Genomic DNA, 25238 nt, shown 5'->3' with positions numbered 1-25238 from the left:
AACCATTTCATCACACTTTTTGGTCACTTCTGCAGCAGAAGGGCCAAAAATTAAATCTCTACCCAAAGGATAATTTAAAATCTCATATCATCTGGGAGGTTATAAGAATGGAGACATGAAAACCACCTCAGAACAGTATAAGTTGGGCTAGCCTTTGAAGACGTATTAACAGAGCCATACTCACACACTCTGCATGCAATGAGTAGAGAATTGAACAATAGAAGAAATTATTTAAAACAGATTCTTCCTCACAAGATGAAACTGCAGACAATTAATTTGGACAAACCCTAACATATGAGCCTGACAATTCAAAATTCTGTAAATCAAAGTTGCAGAAGCATACACGTATTTTTCCCATACTTATCAGTAATCTTCCCATCCTTATCAGAAATAGCAGGATTGGAATTAATTAACTAAATGTACTAGCAAAAGGATTAATGAAAACAATAGCTACTGCATCAGGTTTGGTAAGCGTGTATAAAAACTTAAAAGATTGAGGAACTTAATACATTCTTGCTGTTTTTTGGGGGTAGTTGTCTATCAGTAAGACTGCAGGCAGTGACACTCATCCTCCAAAGCAAATAAAACTGGAGGAAGGGGTACAGGTTCTGTAAATTCCTTCTGCAACAGCTCATAGTACTTTCTAAGGGACTGAGAAACCTCAGGATTCTCCCACTGAAAATGCTGACATATTCTAGAAATATATGCATATTCATATTCTATAAAACCCTGCAGGGAGTATAAGAAACCAAGCTCTCCGCTGAATCTAAATCAGAATTCTGAGAAGAAAACTGTGTATCTGCGAAGTATCTCTCTTTATTTTACCTGAATAGCCTGAATTAAATCCTAAGCCAGACCAAGTCAACTACTTAGCAGTATGCAAAATGCATATGTATAAAATGAAAAAGGAAAATTGTGTTGAGTATGTGACTACTTTCAATGGACATGCAGCAAAACTTTTAGAAACTAAAATTAAATGTATCTCTTAAGAGTAAATTCTCTTGCAGTGATTATACTTTAAAATATATCACATTATATTGAAATTAGTTGGATAGACTCAAATTATTCCCAAGGAATCATCATCTGAATTTGAAGGAAACTGGGATCTTAGCAAGTAAAAACAGTCAAGAGTTAATTACTGCCTTGGTTCTGGATTGTGTATGTGGACTGCATTCCTGGACAGAGTTCAAGCTGAAATATTGGAGATGAGAAGATTTAGAAATATAGGTTGGACTTCTAAGTCAGAGATAGATAAAAAAATCAAATATATCTCAAAATACTAGCAGAAGCAGGCTTAGATATGCTCTTAGAATTTTACCAGATGCCATCTTCTTTTAAAATCATTTATTTTGTATTTTCTTACTGCAAACTCGTAACTGCTTGTATATTCGATGTTTAGAAACTGTATCGATTAATTTACTTATTGCAAATAATCGGTACAAGCACTAATTTTATTTTTCAGTTTTTAAGTGCTCATGGCTGATGATTAAAGTATTATTAGGCTAAACGTATGTACACTATAATGCTATACTAATGACTGATGGCTTCATTCTTTTGGAGTCACTATTCAAACTACTGCTACTGTATCAGTATTAAATACAATAAAATCGGCCAGCACATGTTGGTTTCTACAGGATAATCAGATTTATATCCACTTGTTCAAAACGACATGAAGGGGAATATGGTAACTCCAAATAGGCAATGACTGGAGGTCAGGAAAGAACCCTGAAGGTGAGAGCTAGAACTCTTTAACAACTAAATCTTCTGCTTTCCTATCCACTCGTCTCCTTTAAATTCAATCAAATATACAGTTTAATGTGGAGGTTACTGCTATAAGCAATGGAAAAGATCTTTCCTTTTAGCTCTTCTGTAGCATCAGTCTTACACACACACACACACACACACACACACACACACACACACACACACACACACACACATACACACACGTAAACACACATACACAGATATATAATATATAATTTATATTTTCATGGATAATAATAATAATAATAATAATAATAATAATAATAATAAGGCATGTGGTCATTCCTGTCTCTGAGTCTGATTTTCTCACTGCTGCACTAATGGAGCAGCTCACTTTGGGAAATTAGCATGAGCAGTGAGGATTTTGTTATACCTTAGCCTTGACCCTTGACATCACACCAAGCTCCATCATTGTCATTTTCTACAAACGAATTACGTGCTAATACCTGCTATGCAGTACCAAACCATTTATCTGGCCATTCTTTCATATGCTTAAATTGCGAAATTGTTTTCTTTTCATAGTATTTCAGGTTTCAGCAAATCCAGGCAGATCACTGAATTTGATAACAACATTGATAGTGATTAACTGCATTTTGACAAGCAAAAATAACTGTACACTGTTCTTCAGAGGCTTGCAAACAGATCTTGTTGCTTTAATTTACAAATGTTTGGATTACTCAATCTGTTTACCCATTTATGGTTGGACAAAGAACAGCAAATGTGAATTGTGTGATGCCATTTTGCTCTGCAAAAGATGTTGAACTTTTCTAAAGCAAACAGTAGTCTGTTATAAGTAATATTCTATTTTAATAGGTTACTCCTTGGGAATACTGTTCCCAACATTATACCAGTTTTCCAGAGAAGTTTGACAAGCAGATGACCTCTGGATGCTTAGTTTATGTTGATCCTAACACCATAAATGGTCATGCAAGATCAGTATAGCTATACTGCTATGGTACAGATGGTCACACTCAAGTGCTCGTGGAGGTATATTTTGAACTTCTAGCAAATAAAACGTTTTGTGAAATTCCAGTATGCTGATGAGTATATGACTATTGTATAAAGTAATTATTAAGTGACAACATTTTCCCAGCTCTGATTTCCATCCATTTATAGGATCCAGTGTTCTTGCACATAAAGGAATTACCAGTCTAGTTCCACACATTAGGGTATACTGACATAAAACAAATGATCTGGTCTAGCTGCAGAATCTGGGTAGAATGAAGCACCTGCTCTTAGTCATGGCTTTACGACAATCTTTTGTACGTTACATGCAACAGGACCACTTCTGTTTTCCTTTTAGGATGCACATTGTCATTTCAGACAACTCTTTAGATACACATACTTTCATCTCTACAACATATTGCATATGTATTTACATATCTAATTAATCATGTTTTTTTTTTTGCTTTCTCGCATGGTAAATGCATATGTGCTTTGTCTATTTATTTAATGCGTGTTTGTTTACTATAGTCCAGTTTAAATGATGACTCAGACAAAACAGAAAACTGTTTTACAGAGAAACAAAATCGGGTTGGTTTTAACAGGTTCACACATAAACTTACGATATGACCTGCCATTCTATGTTTATTTGTTCAATTTGTTCAGTAGCATTTTATGATACCCAGCATCCCAATACTTGTAAGCTATTAAAGGAAAACTCTACCCTAAAACAACAAAAACTGCTTTATCATTTACTAATAAATTAGAATCCATGTAGCACTTTCATAGTATTGTCTTTTATTGCAAAATTGCTGCTTTGGGGGGAGATCTACTCATCTGATTTTCTTTCTTAAAGATTTTTATCTTTCTCCCACAGTGCATTTGTGTAATTTTGATGTGTTTCAGTTTTAGACATAATGACTACCTGACCTTCATTTGAATACAGTCACAGTTCTTTGACTGGGTGATTCATAGCCTGTGAATGCAATGTCAGTTCTTTTTTCTTTTTCATTCAATTATCCTGATTTGTGCTAACTTCAGACTTCCATTAGCAATGTCCTGTTATTCTGTTTTCATTAGGGCTAGTCATGTATGTGGAGACATACTTCAAAATGCAATCATATCTGTGTGTGTGTGTGTGTGTGTGTGTGTGTGTGTGTGTGTGTGTGTGTGTGTGTGTGTGTGTGTGTGTGTGTGTGTGTGTGTGTGTGTGTGTGTGTGCAGGTATGTGTGGGTTTTAGTGTTTTTCTGCACATGTTGTTTGGGTATACTGCATAGCAAAATTTTACTGGTACAGCAGTTACGTGTACCAAGTGCATTTATGGATGGTAGAACTGAAAGTTGGATATTATGGAAGTGAGAACATCACTTGCTGCAAGGGAAGACTACTACAGGTATATCTGATATCAGCTGAATTGGTTCTGATGTGCTATCTGGAGGCCACATTGAACTTCTGTGGTCATTTCTTCTGGCCCATTTGTTTATTATGGAGCTGCTTGTTGCTAGTTTTGTTTATTTGTGGTCACCTCTGTTAAACGCTTGGGAATATTAGTTATGGAGTGGCCAGCAGCCTTTAGAGGGATAAGCAGTGTGTGCTCTAATTTGTTGCTATATCTCTTTGTGTGGGAATTACAGTGTTAGAATACTGCACTGCATTAGCAACAAGTGAATGTACTGATTTGACTATAGTCTGCTGATCACACCATGTTGTCTAAGCAGGTGTTGGAAGATGTTGATGGTTTGTTCATGGTTCAGGATACAAAGCTGTGTGTTGAGCACATATTTGTGTCTGGTTGTACATTACACAAGCAAATTATTTATCTTTGAGGTGGAGTTCTTATACCAGCATGCTGTTTCCTTATTCTAATACAACTTAAAGATAAAGTCGTCCATGAAACCACCATCACAGCCATGCACTGGCATTGTTGTGTTGTCAGCAAATTATGAAACACACATTTTGGAATTATTAGAGAAGAGTTAATACTGGCTATTACTGCTGTATGCTAATACTTCACCTGCAATTGTGTCCTCACAGGTGCCCAAGCATTCAGCACATCCTGGATTTCAGGTAGCTGGCTAGGTGATGACTGTGATGCACCATCTCAGACTGAGGTGGGTGATGTCAGCTATGAAAGGAATACTGCTGTCCATTGGATATTGTGTAGATGGCTCCATGCTGGTGTCGCACTTAGTGTCACTCTACCTTGGCTTACAGGACAGGGCCCAAGAGTGCATATTCACAACCCAAGACTCCATGCCCACATTAGAACTGTATCTATTGGAATGTAAACACAGGAATTTCAGAGGTGCCACAGAAACTTGTTGACACGTAGCATATGTTGGTAGCTTGATTTTCTATTACCACTTATGTAGCTTGGCATCAGTAAGAGAAATTCAGAGTTCTGCATTTTCTAGTATTGCTTTAATAATATGTGTGTTTTTCCAAGTTATGTACACATTGTTGGCACCAATCTATTTGTTTCTCTTATTTGCTACCTGTACTTTTATTATGCAATATGTTTGGGGGACTGATATACTTCAGGTGCACAAACAACTGTTACATTTGTGAATGTTGTGTATTCCAATGTCACATTTATATCTGTACCTGTATTTATACTTATCTAAATATGGGTTCTGTGTGGCAGTATTGTGAAAACTGAATTTTGACTTGTTTGATCACTTCCCATATCATTGATGCTTGTGTTCTACTTTCCTTCATCAAAAGTACACTTACCTGAATCGCATGTCCGTGAACCCATTTCTACGAAAGACCAAAATAATGAAACTCAGATCACCGACAATTATATGCAAGCTAAGTAAACACTTGGCTATCCATGGTGAACTTTGACCTTTCCTCCAGTGTATTGCAATCTAGGAGTTGGTATATTTAGTTATGGGAGGTGTGGGGAAGTGAAGCCTACACTTGGGTAGGTTTGAATGTATTCCGGTTAGCTGTTTTGTTCTGGTGGTCAAGTGTTTACTTACCATGCGTATAACTGCCTGTGATATGGGTTTAGTTATTTTGGTGTTTCGCAGAACTGGCTTTGCTGACTTGCAATCTGGGTAAGTGTACAATCGATGAATGAAAGTAGACAAGATATATATATATATATATATATATATATATATATAGATAGATAGATATAAATATATAGATATATATAGATATATAGCTATAGATATGGGTCTATATTAAACCAATGAAAATCCATTACATCGACAGTTGAGAATCCCGATGCTGAGAACACCGACATGTAAATGTAAGTGTGCGATAGGGATGGACGTTAGGGTCAGGGTGTGGGTAAGGTAAGTGCGCCATAGCGACGGTCTGTAGGGTTAGGGGTGGGTTAAGTGAGTTAGGGTTAGGGTGCGGGTCAGGTGAGTGTGCGATAGTGACAGACATTAGGGAAAGGGGCGGGTTAAGTGAGTTAAGGTTAGGGCATGGGTTAGGTGAGTGTGCAATAGTGACGGACCTTAGGGTTAGGGTTTGGGTTAAGGTTAGTGCATAGACAGTTGTGTATGTAAGGTTCAGTGTAGGTTTGTAAGGTTTTTGTGTGCTTGTGTTGTGTGTGCGCTTTTTGGACAGGGGATTTGTTTTGTTTGTTGCGTGTTGGGATTGTGGTTTGTCGGGTATATGATGTTTCGTGTTTCTGAACTTTCTGTTTTGTGGTGTCGGTGATTTCGTTGTCGGTGTTTTAGCATGTCGGTGTTGTCAGGTAGACTCATACATACATATATATATATATATATATACATATATATATTTATATATATATATATATATATATATATATATATATATATACACACACACACACACACACACACACACACACACACACACACACACACACACAAACACATATGTATATATAGCTATAGATATATACACATATAAATCTAAGACAGAAGATACAGAAACACATGTAAAATTTTAAATATAAATGGTTTTGGGAATAATTTGTATTTCTTCTTAACTTTCATTCTTGAGATATAATGGAGTTACTGAAAAAAAAGAAAAAAGAAAAAAAGACCATGTCCCTGTAAGAGCTAAGTGTATGTTACTACTATTTTGAAAAAATACTATGATGCATGGCTCCTTTGATCTTGTTACATTTGTGAATAAAATAATATGCTTTTATTTCTATTTTTTATTCCATGCATTACAATTCTTGCCTGCAGGGATAGGGTCTGGCAAAAGCATATCACTAAATAGGATAGAGCAGAAATTAGAAAATGAATTAATCAATTTAATTATATAGTAAGAGCTACTTAGGTACTTGGTATTATCGCAACCAGATTCCTGACACAAGTACTGGCTGATTTCCAAGCCCTTCTGGTGCCGATACTCATAATTGTGATTAAAAAGGACACACGCACTCTAATATTATACAGGCACACTTATAACAGTGATATTTTCAACGTTTATGGTTTTGTTGTGTTATACTGCCTAGGGGTCATGTCACAGAGTTTGCCGATCACATTCTTTTAAAATGTCCCTTCCATCCAGCTGGTTTGCAAACAGGACTGCATGCTGTCTTACTTGGAGATGATTAATATTACTTTTATTATAATGGCAATTGTTGACTTACATGAATGACTGCAATGGTCGGGGATTTCTTGAAACAACTTTGTATGAGGGACAGGACAGGTAAAAGGCAGGAAGCATGGGGAACTTTCCTTTTCAGTTCTATTTTTCAAATGGCATGAAACACAGACACATGTCTTTGCCGACTGAGTGCAGTGCTCGGTGAGTAAAATGAGTGACTGCATTGCTCATTGATTTTTGCTTAAAAGGTTTTTTGGGAGGACAGGACAGGTAAAACACGGGGAGCAGTGCTGCCGGGAAAGGAGTGCCAATAAGAGTGAAAAAATGTCCTCAAAGTTATGCAGCGCCAAAAGTAAGGTAACCGACTACTATGAACCTAACAGACCTGATAGTCCCAGTCCATCAACCAGGAGTAGTTGTGTCTTCCAAAATGTCATTTTGATGAACAAAGATGTCTGTTATATTCTATTAGTAAGGACATTGCTGTATTATCAGCCAGCTTCATTTTACTTCACATTACCTGATCTCCGTTATGCTCGCTAAGCAGGAAGATGAATTTTTCTGTTATTCCTGTTCCTGCTGCCTGATGAAAGTGATAGATTAGTAGTTAGCACTTTGAAGACACTGTTTCACTCTTACCTACAGTCCTTTCCTGGCAACACTGCTAATTATGGCTCATTAAAAATCTGGTTGCGATAATACGTAATACCGCTACTTCTTATTATGCCAAAACATAAAGACTGATTGGACAATATCAATCTACATATGCTTTTTAAATCCAATACAGTACATACAAATGACATCAGTACTTACCCCAAAACACAAATCACTGATGCTACTGAAATAGAAATAAATTATAGCCACCATTTTTTTCACTAACACTAAATGATAAAATTAAAGAAGGCCATTTAGTTATAAGATCCATTTCCTTTTAAATTGAACAAAGTCAGCTTGTTATTTTTCTTTACTTAAAACACACCCTCAGGCACATTCAACATACATGTCTAGAAAACATAATTTAAATAGTTAAGGGACAACCGATACTCTGCAAGTACTGTTACACATACAGCAGACATGCAACCTGCCCCAGAGACTTACTTAAAAAAAAAACGAGCAGACATATGACAACCAAACACAAAATGGCATTGTTAAAAATAGGACTTTTTTAACACCATTATAAGGCAACACAATTCATATGTTTATTTTATATCAAACATTTCAAGCATTATTTTACACAGTGACAGGACAAACAGAAAGGAATTCAGAAGCCTGAGTGAAGTGGAAAATGAATATAATAAAACACAATAAGTCAAACAAAATACCTTAACACAAAGACATTAAATAGGAGAAACTGGTTTCATTATCTTGTAAAAATGGCTTCCTCTCCTTATAAGTATTAATGCATTTGTAAATTGTATTTTTACAACCCTTTTAAAGTGTTTCTCCATAGATCCACATGACTACATATCAAAAGTGATGGAGAAACCTTACTAGTAGCATTCAGTAAAAGGATATGTGTGTACTACTACTACTACTACCACAAAGAAATTAAACAAGATAATAGAAAGCATTAAAAAAAAACTTGAAGAAGTTACGACAAACCAACTGTAATATACAGCAAATGGAAGGTGCTAACACAGGGAAACTGGGAACTATTTCCTTACAAAATAGAATAAAGCAGCAGAAAAATAGTAAAAACTAGCAACAAACTACTACATAAAACTGCAAAAGTACATATTTTGGGGAGAGGGTAATGCAGGTTTGGTCAAATATGGTTTTGTTTGGTGATATAGTTTGTACTGCTATGTCCAAACTACACCAGCTGTGGACAAACCCTGCATTACCACACTCAAACATGTCTCATGGCTAAATAGCCCTACCCTTCCTTTGGTAGCACTATATCTGTAGCATCCCACCAGATCAAGCAGATTCATCCTCTATTTAATATATTTAATATATAAGTGGAAGTGATACGCCCAATTAATGATACATGCCCTCCCCTAAATTTGAATTATTTGAATGTGAATAAAAATGCTTTGCGCAAGATTGAGGCTAAAGCCTTCCCATGTATCTTAGCATCAAAAGTGGGAATACAAAATGTTGACCCAGTGGCGGTGACAAAGATGTGAAGACATACCCTCATTACCTAGCATAATAGTATTTTATTTTACCTAGCATAATAGTATTTTATTTTATTTTTAGCAAAATAGTATTGATTTTATCATCAATTTAACTGAGACTCCTAACAAACCAGTATAACCCAGAACAAATAATTTCTAAAGGAGCATACTGGAGAACCTAAAATACTTCACAATTGATTCTAGAGAGCAGGACTAGTACTCAAGAGTTTTCTTGCAAATATACTACATGTTTTTGAAAAAGACATAATATGCAGTAACAGCTGACCTCCCTTTTCTAGACACTATTAACATATTAAAACAGTAGGAAGCATAAATTACTGATGTATAGTTCTCTATTAAAATATATCCCTTGCATCTCTGATTTAGCATTTGAAAGTGGCACATTCATCAATCAATTTTACTAAAGCTTTACCATTACATCCTCATATGTATAACTTTATGCGTTTTTTTTTTTATATAGATCATCATTAATACAATCCATAAATAAATATAAATTATTAACATCAGATTCAGAGAAAGAACACAAATTCTCACCTGAAGCCTATATCCCTTCGGTACAACTAAAAGTATATATATAGCTTAGTGCCTGTCATACAACAATACAGCATACATACCACATTCATTTGTTAATGAATTATAATTCCTGTCATATCAAAGAAGTACACAGAGGGGGCAGGACTATGTCCAATTATTATCAGTTTTTACTGACAACTGTGTGTTTTCCAAATTTTCTCTTTCCAAGAGATAAGTTTCAATGATCTTGGAATCTAGATTTGTTGTAATAAACTATAACAAACACCACATAGTTCCAACCTGTCTTATTTTGTACATATTCTGCTTGTTGTTTTTACTCACCATAAGATATGTTAGCCAGGCAACTGCAATATGTGAATATGCTTCCTACGAAGAGGATAACCCCATCCTACTATGAAGCAGAACACTCCAGAATGTGTTAAGTGGTGTTGCAGTTAAGTAATTACATTTAATATTTCACTACTAAAGCTTAACCTAGAATCAATGGTCATGAAAATGAATATTAGTTTAAATACTGAAATGTATAGAAATATTTGGACTGACGTATTGTAGAAATACATTCTGTTAAGTAAATCTTCCTGTAGTCTTATGTTAAACTTGCAATGAAACTATAGAATTTAAACTGGAGTTTAAGACAGAAAACTATCATTTTCCAAATTAGATTGCAATCGGCTATTTGAGGTGTCACAGAATTATGTGACACACTATCCAGTTTTGCATAATTTTAGTTAGCCTGATTATATTTTAAATACCATATGCAATCAAATTACAAAAATATACTGACACAAAGGAAAACTTAGCAAAAGGCTATACAGATGACAAAAAAAGAAAGCTTGACAAAAATATCAGAAAGAAAGAAATAAGGCAACATATCCATAAAAGCAGGAGAAAGTAGGGATGAGGTTTGGATAATGTAGAAAGGTAATCCTGAACACTTCTGTAATAAAAGCAAAGATCCTCAGAACTCCCAAAATCTCTCTCATGTTTCCCTAGCCTGGAATATTTTAGTCCATGACAAAAGAGCCTCTGGAAAGTCCTTTATGCATTTAGGCTTATGGCTTATCCAGAATCTCACTTTTCCATGACTCATCAAACAGGACTGAATAAGAAGTTCTGAATTTCTTATTATGAGTATGGAAAATGCCCGATTTTATTTCTCCAGCAAGCAGCAAAGTCTTAGGAAAAGGAGTGCTACACACCCAATTTAAATATGTTTTTTTTTCTTTGCTTCTGCTTCTGGAACGTTCCAAACTGTGTTCAAACTATTTCTGATTGAATTTGCTTACTCATAACACCTGCCACCAGAACACAACATCACTGTTTACTCCTTTAAAGAAAAAAAAGTAAATGGCATCCCACTGCCAGGGTGCAGAAGGATGATGACTGGACTGTGACCCAGATGACCTATCCTACTGCCAAGGTACAGAGAGATGATGACCTGTGACCCATATGAAAAAGATGACTGGACTGTGGCCTAGATGACCCATTCCACTGTCAAGATGTAAAGAGATGATGACCTGACTGCGACCCAGATGACCCATATTGCTGCCAGGGTGTTGAGTGATGCTGACCTGACTGTGACCCAGATGACACACCTCACTGCCAGGGTACAGAAGGATGATGATCTAACTGTACCCCAGATGACTCATGTTTGCATGGTTTTAAGAGGGATGAGATGGGGAGAATGGAACTGATCAGCTGTGGCCAATTCACACATCCTCGGGGGGGGGGGGGGCTGTGGCTTTAGCTCAGTCTACATTGAGCAGCAGATGTAGTACCCACAGAGCATACACCTGCAGTGCATATGCTAACCTGAGGTTGGGGATCAGCATGTGGGAGGAGGCATGCATATTCTCCATAGTCAGAAGCACTAGTGGTTCTCTGCTAGATCAGTGTGGGGTTAAGAATTTCAAAGGAAGGGATGGATACCAGCTAGGTCCAGGACACTGGGCTGCTCCCTATCATTCAGCTTTCACCTGTCTGTGGAAGGAAAAGACGGATGACATCCTACAGGCAATGTGACAGAATAGGCCTTAAGTCTCTTTCCTAGACTGGAGAGTCTCTGCCTCTTGGCCTAAGAAAGGAATGAACCTTAGAACAAAGGATAGCAACACACTGGATAAGACATAGGGACAGAAAAAAAATAGCTAAGTGGCTTCCAGTCAAACAAAGATCAGGTCTTCTGACATGATCCCTCATAATCTAACTTTTTAAATTGCACTCATTTGAATTCCCTAAAGACAGGATTTCAGTAAGAGGAAAAATCTACAATCCTTTCCCACACGTATATAATGCACACTCATTTACTATCCCCCCACAAAAAGATCAGCAACTAATCAATCATTTTCTATAATAGGCACATAACTGTGAAGCTATCCCATTCAGCAGAAGTAAAAATGACTAGGACAAATTTCTGAAAAAATTAAGTCAACATACAGGAACTACAAAGTACAGTTTTGTACCTACCATAAATGTAGATGTCCGAACTGGATAGCATCTGCAGTCATAACAGCTGGGTTGTCCTGTCGTCAGGCAGCCCGTCAGTCGGCCGGATTCCAAAGTCCGGGTCCGGCTTCGGCTGATGTCGCTCTTCATCCGACGTCATCTCTGTTGGACTTCGGGTATAAAGGCATCAGCCGACGCCATCTTCCTCAGTGTTTCTTGCCCCAGATGCCAGAAGCCCTCCTGAAGGCTAAAAATTTTGGATAGATGCCAATGTTTCCAAAAGGATAGAGGTAACCACAAAAATAAGCATGTATGTACATATATACAAACAAATACACCATAAAAGACTCCCCCCCATTAGCTAGCTATAAGGAGGGTAAACACCCTAGGAGTACCTCAGAGGGGAAGGAGGGAGGGTAATCCTGACTGCAGATGCTATCCAGTTCGGACATCTACATTTATGGTAGGTACAAAACTGTACTATGTCCTTCATGGATGCATCTGCAGTCATAACAGCTGGGTAGAATACCATAGCCAACTAGGGGGAGGAGGATAAAGGTAGATTATGGTGTATTTAGGATCCCTTGCAGTACAGCAGTGGCAAACCCTGCTCGGGATCTGGAATATAGAGGCAAATTATAATGCTTGGCAAATGTATGCACGGAGGTCCAAGTAGCCGCCTCAATAATGTCTTTGGTAGCCACTCCTCGTAAGAAGGCTGTGGTAGTGGCTGTTGCCCTTGTAGAATGAGGTCTTATGTTCTGTGGAATTGGTTTTCCATGGAAGGAGTAACAGAATCGTATGCAATTTCCTATCCATTTGGAGATTGTCTGTTTGGAAATAGCTTTTCCCTCTCTTCCTGTTGCATAGGCCACAAAAAGTTGGTCAGTCTTTCTGCTGCTTTTGGTTCTGTCCAAGTAGTAGCGTAGCTGTCTATGTACATCCAAGGTATGCAGTATTCTTTCCCCTCTGTTTTGTGGGTTGGGAAAGAAGGTAGGTAGGTGGATTGCCTGGTTTAAAGACACTCTGGATACCACCTTAGGCATAAATGTTGGATTAGTCCTCATGGATACTCTATCTTGGTGGAAGATTAGGAAGGGTTGTACTGCCATTAAGGCCTGTAGTTCTGAAACCCTCCTTGCTGAGGTAATTGCCAGTAGGAAAGCAGTTTTCCATGACAGGTGTTGTAAGTCTGCTGTTGCTGCTGGCTCAAAGGGTGATAGTGTCAACTTTTCTAGTACGAAGTTTAAGTCCCAAGCTGGTAAAGGTGGTTTTCTTGGAGGTTTTACATTCTTGATTCCTCTGAGAAATTGTCTGAGCAGAGGGTGTGAAAAAACAGGTGGATCAAAGCTCTATTCTGCTGAAATAGCCGATGCATGTATCTTGATGGAGGAGTAGGACAGGCCTGAATGGAGAAGTTCGGCCAGATACTCCAGGATGTTAGGCATATCTATGTTTGACACATCTTTTCCTCTTTCAGAACTCCAACTGACAAACCTTTTCCATTTTCCAGCATAGTTCCTTCTTGTTGAAGGTCTGCGTGCTTCAAGAATAATGTCTTTAACTCTTTGGGAAAGTTCTTGATTAGCTGCTGCTATGTGATGTTCCATGCAGTCAGATGTAAGGTTTTCAGGTTTGGATGTATGGTGCTGTAGTTGTTCTGAGTTAGCATCAAAGGCATCAGGGGTATTGGCCACATATTGTTCCGAGACAAGCTCCTTAGTAGTGGATACCAGTGTTGTCTTGGCCAGTTTGGAGCTATCAGGATTATCCTTGGATGTTCTTCCTTGATTTTTAGGAGTACTTTGTGTATCAAGGGGAGAGGTGGGAATGCATAAACTGTTAGGCCCTTCCAGCTGAAGGAGAGTGAATCCACTTTCCATGCTAGTGGGTGAAATGTCCTTGTGCAGAATTTTTTGAGTTGGTGATTGTGAGGAGATGCAAATAGATCTATCTGAGGCATTCCCACTTCTTTGTAATGGTCCTGAAGATGTCCGGTGCAGGTGCCATTCGTGAGCATCTGATGTGGTCCTGCTTAAAATGTCCGCTAGAGTATTTTCTTTTCCTGGTACAAATCTTGCTTGCAGCTGGATGTTGTAGCTGAGTGCCAGGGTCCACAGTTCCAAAGTCATTCTGCATAGGGGGTATGAATGAGTGCCTCCCTGTTTGTTGATGTACCACATGACTGTGGTGTTGTCTGTCCTTATCAACAGCTGGCCCTCTTTGAGAAATGGTCTGAACTTTTGGATAGCCAGTTTTACAGCCAGCATTTCTTTTAGGTTGATGTGCAGGTGAAGTTGATCCTGAGTCCACAATCCTTGCACGCATTTGTCCAGCATGTGGGCCCCCCATCCTAGGTCTGAAGCATCTGTTGTAATGCTCTGGCTTGCTTGACCTCTGTGAAAGGGAAGGCCTGGGTTGTACCGGCATGCCTGGGCCCACCATAGGAACTCCTGTTTTAAGCATGGAATTAGTGGGATTTCTGTTTCGAGGCTGTGTCTGTGTTGGGACCATAAATTCCGTAGGTACCACTGTAGTTTTCTCATATGTAGTCTGGCAAATGGAACCAAAATTATGCATGATGCCATGAAGCCCAAGGCCTGCAGAACTTTTCTTGCTGTTAATTTGTTCAGCTTTGTTAGTGACAAGAAGTAAAGAGGGAGTTCTTTTTGTTTTTCTGTAGTTAGGAATGCCATTTGTCTCACTGTGTCCAATTCCGCTCCCAAGAATGTCCTTGTTTGGGATGGTATCAGTCTTGACTTTTGTAGATTGACTGTGTATCCCAGTGCTTGTAGCAAGTAAATGACCCTTTGCAAATCTGTTGTCAACTTGCTTTTGTTGTCCCTTGTAGCAGGCAGTCGTCCAGGTATGGGTAAATATGAATTCCCTGCAGTCTGCAGTATGCGATTACTGATGCCAGGCATTTTGTGAATACTCTGGGCAGTAGATAAGCCAAAAGGCAATGCTGAGAATTGATAGTGCTCTGATCCTGCAAGAAATCTGAGGTATCTTCTGCAGATTGGTCGAATAGGGACGTGCAGGTATGCCTCCTTGAGATCTAGAGTTACCAGCCAACACTCCTTGCCCAGCATGGGAAGAAGTTGCTGTAGGGTCAGCATTTTGAATTTTGGGACAATGATGTATGTATTCAAGGTGGACAGGTCGAGAATTGGTCTCCAACTTTTTCCTTTCTTGGAACTAGGAACAGTCTGGAGTAGAACCCCTTTCCTTGCTCTGCTGCAGGCACTTTTCCACAGCTCTCATGTTTGCTAACTCCATTATCTGTTGTAAAGCTTCTGTTTTTGATTTGGAGGTAGATTTGGCATTCCTCTTTGACTGGTATAGTGTGGAAGTGGAATCGGTAACCTTGATGTATAATTTGCAGAATCCACTTGTCTTTTGTTATGTGGTGCCAGTTCTTTGCAAATAAAGTTAACCTTCCGCCTAGTGGAGCTGCTATTTGCTCCCTGGTAGGCGGTTTTAGGAGTAAGTCACTGTGGCTGTGTTGAAGTAGTGGCAGTGGCTGTGTCTGTGCCTCTGTTGTTACCTTGCCACTGTCGTCCTCTGTAGGCACTTCCTCTGGTTTGGTTTCTGCCTCTGGAACGTCTATTCCTGCCCCTTTGAAATCTTGTGGAGTCAGGAAAGGACCAATTCTTGGCAGGCCAGTTCCTGCTAAACCTTGGGGTTGAACCTGCAGGAAATCTTTGACAGTTTGAACTGATTTTGCCTTTTCTTCCATTTTCTTCATAACCTGCTGGGCAGGTGCACCAAACAAACTTGTCTTATCCATAGGAGCATCTAACAATTTAGCTTTAACATGATCTGGTAGAGCTTGCTCCTTTAGCCATGCATGCCTTCTTATCACTGTGCCAGTCATGGCTGATCTAAATGAAGCCTCCAGTGCATCATAGCCACATTTTAAGGAATGGTTACTAACCTGTTGTATGTTATTTACCATTTCTAATACATATTTCTTGTCAAGAGCTTCATCAGTGGTTAATTTTTTTGTTAACTGATCAAGCATAAACTCTTGGTATTGTATCATGTGAAACTGGCAGTTTAAAGCTCTAGCTGAGAGAGTAGCTGAAGTGTATACTTTTTTACCCCATCTGTCTAATGCCCTTGCTTCCCTTTCAGAAGGAGTAGGATTTTAGCTATGGTCGCGGCAACTGCCTTGGGACCCTGGGATATTGTTTCTGGGTCTGCAAGGGGGGCCTTGTAAAGGTGGTGATGAGTGTCAGGCACCCTGTAAAATCTGTCTGGTTTGGCAGGGGCTGGGGGTAATGAGTCTGGAGCAGAGCAGACATCATTAAAGCGTCATCTACCACAGAAAGAACAGGAGGTATAGCTAAGGGCCTGTGCTGTGGAAGGTGCAGAAAGGTTCTAAGTCTTTTTCGGGAATCTGAGAATTCTTGTTGCTGCCATTGGAACTGCTCTCGCATGGCATGCAAGGTCTCCCCAAAGGAGAATTCTTCTGGAGGGGAGGCAGCTGGAATGGATTCTTCAGCATCAGAATCCTCAAAATTAGAGAAAGGGGCCTCTGGCTGGTCAGTAATGTCTGATTCATCTGCAGAATCATCAGAGGACACTGGCTCAGGGCTCTGCCCTAGGTCTCTTATCTGGGGGCTGAGAGGCCCTGTCTGGGTGAGGTTGAGATCCTCTAATTAAAGAAATCAAATCTTCTGCCAAGGTGAGCATTTGAGAACTAGAAGAGGGCCTGGTTGAGGGTGGTTTAACAGGCACTGATTTGGTAGACTTGGCTGCTTTAGCCCTGGCGAAGGCCTTAATGGACATGGCTGCTGGAGGCCTAGCAGCACCACGTGCTGGGGTAGAGACATCCAGGGGAATGGTGTCTGATAAGTCAGTGGGTAAAGTTTCAGAGGCCGATTCAAGAATTGTAGCAGGGGCCTCAAGAGTAGAGATAGATTCGGCTGTACCTAGATCAGTTTTCGGTTTCGGCCGAAACCGAGACACTCGCGGTTTGCTTAAGCGTGGTTTCAGCCGAAACCGCGGACCGCGAGTGTCGGTCTTTTTCTTTGCGTTTTTTGGCAGAAAGTGTAGTCGGAGGTTCCGACGACATAATGTAAGCAAAGTCAGAACCGAAAAACTGTTCTGCAAACTCCGACCGCCGCCTAAGCGTTTCGGTTGAAGGAAGCACAGGCGAACAGGCTGCTACGTGGGCTGGGCCTAAACAAGGCAGACAGTAAGAATGGAAATCTTTATGAGGTATTTGTTTCCCACAGGTTAAACAATTATTAACTTTTTCTGACATCGGCTGAGGCAAGAAAGAGTCCCCAACGGGGTACTTAGCTTTAGAAGTCTTCGAAGTAGTATTCGGTAGAAAAAATCTCTGGATCCGACCGACCGGCACTTGCGAACAGCTTCTGCTTCGGGCGCCACGCGGCAAGAAAGACTGAGGAAGATGGCATCGGCTGATGCCTTTATACCCGAAGTCCAACAGAGATGACGTCGGATGAAGAGCGACATCAGCCGAAGCCGGACCCGGACTTTGGAATCCGGCCGACTGACGGGCTGCCTGACGACAGGACAACCCAGCTGTTATGACTGCAGATGCATCCATGAAGGACATCATGTACTTGCTAGAGGCAAAATGAGCTACTTAAGGACTGTAACACTTTCCAATATATCATTTAGCATCCTTTTCATTATGGGAATTAATTAATTACACAGCTATTAAGTTATAAACCTTGTAGTATAGTCTACCATTAGCATCCCTTCATTTTGCATTTCTAGCTCACTCACTCTCGTCCCATACATATTCCCTCACTCTGAACAAACAGCTAACTGTAACTTTCTTCAACTCTCCTGTACACAGCATACAAACTCCCAACTACTGGCTAGCTCATTATGGAGTCTTATTTCAACAACAATTAAAACTGTTGGTACAGCTTTATTCCATACAGATTTGCTAGCTCTTTTTATCACACAATGGCCTTGCTGATATACAATATGTGCTGCATGGAAAACTACTTTCTTTTTTATTAAATATTGTCATTTCTATTTATCACCTGAAATTTGATTAACTTTGCTGGACTTAAGTTTCTGTTTAAATGAGCATTATACTTTTAATAAATACAATAATGCTTGGCATTTGAAAAAAAAAAGTAAAAAAAAAAGCATCACTCTTGTTTGGAATGCATGGTTAGGGATGCCATAATGCTCAGCAAGAATTCCACATGGATGCCTTTTCTGTCCCATGCTGGTTAAGAGTGAATTGTTTGCTGACTGTATGACCCTAGACATTCCTGCATAACAAGGACTAGATCTGGTCCAGCCTTTCAGTAAAACAAAATTCTGCATGACTCTACAGTACTTTTCAGGGAAAAATACAGTTTTAATGGCTATGAAGCCATTCTGCCATTCAGGAATGTGTAATACTACATTGCATTTGATAGTACTTTGGGAAGAAAGATTTCCGACTAAATATACATGATTTAGGCAGACAGTTGCTGTCTTATGGAACAATCTGAAGCATTTATACAATGTCCTGGAAGAAGAAATATTGTCACAATGTATCTTTCTACAAGCTACTGGTTTAGTTTGAGCTAATCAAGTCAGTGAAGAACATGTGCTACATACAGAACTTTGAAAAAAGGTAACACGATAAACTGCTTGAAGCTACACTTTTGCCAAAAGCAAACATGTAACAAATATCTTTCATAAAATGTAGCAGTTTATTCAAAATAAAGAACATGTATTACTCACAGTTGCATAACCAGGTAGAGGTGGTTAGGAGTCTCATAAATATCTTCTAGAGCAACAATGTTTTCATGCTTGATTCTGGAAAAAAGGAAAACCATCAAAATTAATATGAGATGCCTTTAAAATGCAGCTTGGCTGACAAACTAATTCATAACCAAACTTCTAAACCTCAGACTTCATTAAAGTAAAGTTAAATAATTTGAGTATACTGCAGAAATTGATACCAATATACATTATTCTAGTTTATTCAGCATTCATAGTCATTATCCTGTATTTTTGTGGTAGCCTAAACATTCTCTGTGGCACTCTTTACTGACTTGTGGACATTAAAAAATGAGTAACTCAAAAAATTAGTAAACACTAAAGTAAGCATACCTGCAGGTATCTCCCCTCTCATACCCCCCTTACACACAAGCATATGTATGTATATGTATACGCTCAGGAAAACAATGTACAACAGTTTCACACAAAAAACAATCAATCCCTCTTTTCTTAGGAAATTGGAATACAAAGCACAAAGTATTCAGACATGAACAAAAGAACACACAAAAACTATACATGAAAGAACACACAGAAACTGCACACCAACATATGCCTATATAGATAGAAATATTTCACATAGGGACAGTAATGTCATTCTAACTTGCCAAAGAGTCATCCCCATAATAGGTGTCCAAGCGGTTCATAAAATATCTAAACTAGGAATGCTGTAATATAATTTGGTAGTCTATTGCAGGCATCAGCTACTCTTTCAGAGAACCAATATTCCATTCCTATATACTGTAATCTTCTACACAGGTCATCACATGTTTCTCTACTACTCTTTGATAACCCAAAGGTTCCCAATATATTGCCTCCAAGTGCCCTACACGACTAAATAATGTATCTTAAATATTTATATGACACTGTACAAGTTCAGAAATTTTAGTTTTCCAGACCAAAATAAACTTTCTCATCCATGAATGCCCTTGGTATATTTCTGCTAAACTATTTCCAATTTATTTATGCTTGTTTTCTTAAAAGGTTTTCATATTACTATGCCATACTCAAGTTTAAGTCTAATATAATTTACAATAATTTCATTTTCAATTTCCTAGACTTTATAAATCTTTTTTATACAGCCTTTATTTCTATAATTATGTTTACCCAATTGTTTAATATGATCAGAAAATCTCAAAACTGGATTTATTCACATGCATAGGTCCTAAAATTAATCCAGTTTCAATTACTATGAGTTGTGGTATATATTTTAATATGTTTCTCACTTGCTTAATGCTTGATGTAGCATATTATTCCTTTGTGCCCAATTTGTCAATTTAGTAATTTTCAGAAATGCCCTATCTTCAACAGATATAGTCAGTTTTCCCCATTTTAAGACATCTGCATAAAGACTGTACAACACCTAAAATGAACATGATTAATCAGAAGTATGGGCCTAAGGCAGGTGTAGAAAACATCAAAATCACAGTAACCAAAAAAAAAATACTAACCTATAGTGCATAAATAGAAGTTATGTTCTTACCATAACGTTCCATGTTAGTTGTCTTCTTCTCGCCTTCTTCTTGCTGGATGGGTTCGGAGCCGACCTCGGCTCGGCCACTCTAAAAGCTCGAGAGTTGGTTCCACCGGCTCGAGGCTCCCCTTATATCCCACAATGCTAGGCGAGAGTTACCTCAGATCTCGTTTGTAAGCTAACCCCAGCTTATAAAAGTAAAAGAATAACTCTAAACAGAGTCCACCTCTAACAACAGGAAGAAAGAAGGGTGACCTACATCCTGAACCGGGAATATGCACAATAGCATATGCCTAAGAAAGAGGTGGTAGAAAGAGAGGTCACAATCACAACTCCTCTAGGTCTGTCCAGGCCGGGAAGGAGGGTGGGATGAAGAAGAAGGCGAAGAAGACAACTAACATGGAACGTTATGGTAAGAACATAACTTCTATATGTTAAGTTGTCTATCTCGCCTTCATTCTTGCTGGATGGGACCGCGTCCCTAGCACCTTGTCCCGGGTGGCCTAATGGAACAGACTCCTGAGAACAGTGGAACCAAAATTAGCTCTATGCCTAGAAGCTAAATCCAACTTATAATGAGAAATAAAAGTGTGAGGAGTAGCCCAAGTAGCTGCACAAATGGTGTCAATAGGCAGTCTGTCTTGGAAGGCTAAAGAAGTAGCCAAAGCTCTGGTGGAATGGGCTTTAGGTTTATTAGGCAATTTTGGTGTCTAATTTCATATACAAGGGAAATCAAAGATGTTAGCCATCTGGATAATGATACCTTTGAAACTGAAAGTCCCTTTCTGCTTTCCGCATAGGAGACAAACAGCTGATCAGATTTTCTGAATTGTTTTGTTCTATCCAAGTAGTACCTCAATTGACGATGAACATCCAGGCAGTGTAATTTTTGTTCAGACCTATTGGAATATTCTGGAAAAAAGACAGGAGGTCAATGCTTTGGTTTAGATTTGACGTCGAGACCACCTTAGGCAAAAAGGACGGGTTAGTTCGTAAGGATACTCTGTCCTTATGAAACAATAGATAAGGAGGTCGACAGCTGAGTGCTTGAAGCTCTGAAACTCTTCTAGCTGAAGTAATAGCTACCAGAAAAGAGTCTTCCATGATAGCAATTTTAAAGAACAGGAGACTGCAGGTTCGAAAGGGGGAAGAATCAAAGAAGCAAGTACTAAATTTAGGTCCCAAGGAGAAGGAGGATTTCTTATAGGAGGTCTGAGAAGAAAAACTCCTTTCAAAAAGGCTTTGCAAAGCTTGTGGGACATTAAGGTAGCTTCAGAAATACCCACATGAAAGTTAGAAATAGCTGCCAATTGAACTTTAAGAGTAGAGGGAGATGAACCTGCATGGAAGAGTTCAGCTAGAAAATCAAGGACTAATTGGATGGAAGCAGTGAAAGGATCTATGTCCTTTTCTTGAGCCCAATATGTGAAGCGTCTCCACTTACTCAAATAAATCTTCCTAGTGGAAGATTTATGGGAAGCTATCAAAATATCTCGAACAGAGTGAGATAATTGAGGAAGCCTGGCTAAGGTTGGAACTGGAGGAACCAAGCAGTGAGGTTCAGAGAGGGAAGGGAGCGATGAAGCTGACCCGACTGATGGATCAAAAGATCTGGAACTAGGTCCAGATTCCACGGTCGCTCCAAAAGAAATTGATGTAGAAAGGGGAACCATACCTGTCGAGGCCAGTAAGGAGCAATGAGGATCAATGAGGCCTTCTGAGCGATAGCTTTCTGTATCACTTGAGAGATTAGTGGGAAGGGAGGAAATGCATACAGAAGTCCCCGGGGCCAAGCTTGGACTAGAGCGTCTCTGCTGGGTTGGCCTGGTAAAGGGAATAGAGTGAAATATTCTCTGCACTTGCTGTTTTGGGGAGTAGCAAAAAGATCGCAGCAAGGCTGACCCCACTTGAGGAAAATTTCTCTCACCACAGAGTCTTTCAGAGACCACTCGTGAGGCATGAGGATTGCTCTGCTCAACTTGTCCGCAATTTGATTGGACTTCCCGGGGATGTGCGTTGCTATCAGAAACCGCTGAGAAGAAATCGCCCATTGCCACAGTCTGAGTGCTTCTCGACACAGGGGTATGACCTGGTTCCGCCTTGTTTGTTGATGTACCACACTACAGACATATTGTCTGTCTGGATTGCAATCGTTCCCAAGGGAAGAGAGTCTTGAAGGGCTCGCAACGCTAAAAGCACTGCTCTCATCTCCAGAACATTTATGTGCAAGTGGCATTCGTTTGGTTGCCATGTGCCCTGGACCGTCCTGCCCTGATAATGCCCCCCCCACCCGATCAGGGAGGCATCCGTTGTCAGAGTAGCAACCAGAGGGGGTGGAACAAAGGGTCTTCCCAACAAGAGCTGAGGGGAAGACATCCACCACATGAGAAGATTTTTGCACGCTTGCGTGATCATAATGGTGTGAGACATTGGAAGTTCCTGGTATGACCATTGAGTAAAGAGCATCCATTGAAGGATCCGCATATGGAATCTGGCTAATGGAAGCAGGGGTATGGCCACCGCCATAATTCCCAACACTTTCAGAACTAATCTGGCTTTGATTCTGTTGTTGTTGAAAAGGAGTGAGACCAGTTTGTGAATGTCTGTTATTCTCTGATGTGTTAGTCTCGCAGACATGTCTACTGTGTCTAGATTTGAGCCTATGAAAGTAATAGTACGACAAGGCGACAAAACAGACTTTTTGCAATTTATTGAAATGCCTAACTTTTGACAAATGCGAAAAGTGCAATCCCTGGCCATCAGAAGGAGATGCTTGGTGGGAGCTGTGAGGAGCCAGTCGTCCAAATATGGAAACACCTGGAATCCTTGTCGTCTCAGGTGAGAAGCTACCACTGCCATGCATTTGGTAAACACCGGGGCAGTGGTGAGACCAAAGGGCAGGGCCCTGAACTGAAAATGACTGGTTCCCAGCCTGAAGCGGAGGAATCTTCTGGAGCGTCTGTTCATTTTTATGTGATAGTACGCATCCTGAAGGTCTATAGAGCACATCCAGTTTCCTTTGCCCAAAAGGGGAACAATGGATTGCAGCGTGACCATCCGAAATCTTGTTTTCTTGACTGATCTGTTCAAGATACTGAGATCCAAAATTGGTCTCCAGTCCCCTGTTTTCTTTGGAACTAAAAAGAACCTTGAGTAGATTCCGGATCCTTGCTGGTCTGCTGGAACTGGCTGAATTGCTCTTTTTGTAAGCAGTTTTGAAATCTCCAAAACCGCTAGATCCCTTTGAGCGGGTGGAACATCTGGAAGGGATTTTTTTGATTGATTTGGAATGCGAAGAAAGGGGATAGAATAGCCTTGAAATGATGGACTGTACCCATTTGTCTTGAGTCAGGGATAGCCAGGCTTCTGGGTACAGTGACAATCTTCCCCGACTGCCCCCGAAGATGGGCAGTGCTGGAACACCTCAGGGATGCTGAATGGGCTTGTCAGGAAGGCTCCCGATTGCCCTGGTTCTGCGGACCCCCTGCCCCTAGGGCGGCGTCTACCATTGTTATTCCTGCCTCTGCCTCTGGCGGGAAGCGACTCTGTCGTCAGGCGAAGTCCCTTGAGATTGTTTACGGAACCACATCTTTCCACCTTTCTGGCCTTTGGGGTAAGGCCTAGAAGGAGTAGAAAAACGGACTCCGACGGCAGAAAGGGTCTTGCCATCAGTTTCGCACCTAGTCAAGGTTTCTTTCACTTGAGGACCAAAGAGAGATGATCCATCAAGCGGGAGTTAGTGAAAGACGTCTTGAAGGGGTCCGCGAAATTACATAGCCGCATCCAGGCATGCCTACGTAAGGCCACACCTGTCCCTGCGGCTCTACTCGCTCCATCAGCCGCATAAGAGAGAAGGCGCATGGAGGAGTTGGTTATGGAGTTAAGGGTAGCCAGCTGCGTATTCATCTTATCTTGAAAACCCGCAGCTGTAGGGTCCTTTAACATTTCACTCGCTTCCTTGATCAAGTCCCTTTGAAGACGAGTAAAGTGGCATAGGTAGATCAGCGAATGCATGGTAAATGTCGCTGACGAGAACATCCGCTTCCCGTACCTGTCCATGGACCTAGATTCCTTGTTAGGTGGATGGACAGGTACTGAAGGATCAGCTAGCTCCTTCTTAGTGGCAGCAGCTACCACCATAGCATCCACAGAAACTCCTTTTGTTAAGAACTGTTTGTCTGCTGGTGCCGTTATGAACTTGGAGGGCCTCCTGGGAGTGGGGTCCACTGAATCAGGAGCCGTCCATGCCTTCTTAGCAACCACCTGCATGAGGGGGTCAAAGGGGGGAGACACCCAGGAGGTGGAAGGGCGAGAGCCAAACGCCTCAAGGTACACAGATTCATCCTCCGAAGGGTTGAGGGCTGGCCAATTTCCCCTCTGTTTCAGGATCTCTAGTATGTCTGCAAATGAGACATCTTCAGAAGGGAAACGGGGGGAACCCTCAGAATCATCCATATCTGTGTCAGACGTGATGGACTCAGGTGAGTCAATGTGTTTCCTCTTACACTTCCTCTTCCGAGGGGGCTCTTCTGCCAAATCAGGAGAGGCCTCGGAAGAGGATGAAATCCCACAGGGGTTCCTGAGGAGCTGGCTCTCTGCGGTCCGGGATGAGGGAGTGAGTCGA

At 40.2% G+C, this 25238-nt stretch overlaps 1 protein-coding gene across 1 annotated transcript in view; it reads right to left on the bottom strand.

Moving 5' to 3' along the window:
- Window positions 1-25238, bottom strand: part of CAMK1D (calcium/calmodulin dependent protein kinase ID) — a 2521771-nt gene that overhangs the window by 1090052 nt on the left and 1406481 nt on the right. Inside the window, exon 3 of the mRNA XM_044088260.1 lies at window positions 19105-19179. Coding sequence (XP_043944195.1) covers window positions 19105-19179 — 75 coding nt within the window. The remainder of the gene's footprint in view (window positions 1-19104; window positions 19180-25238) is intronic.

Source organism: Protopterus annectens, chromosome 11.part0 (assembly GCF_019279795.1).
Source record: "Protopterus annectens isolate FY-2018-M chromosome 11.part0, PAN1.0, whole genome shotgun sequence".
NCBI classification, from domain to species: Eukaryota; Metazoa; Chordata; order Ceratodontiformes; family Protopteridae; genus Protopterus; species Protopterus annectens.
Note: the sequence above shows the minus strand (reverse complement) of the source record. Positions and strands in the feature narration are given on the sequence as shown.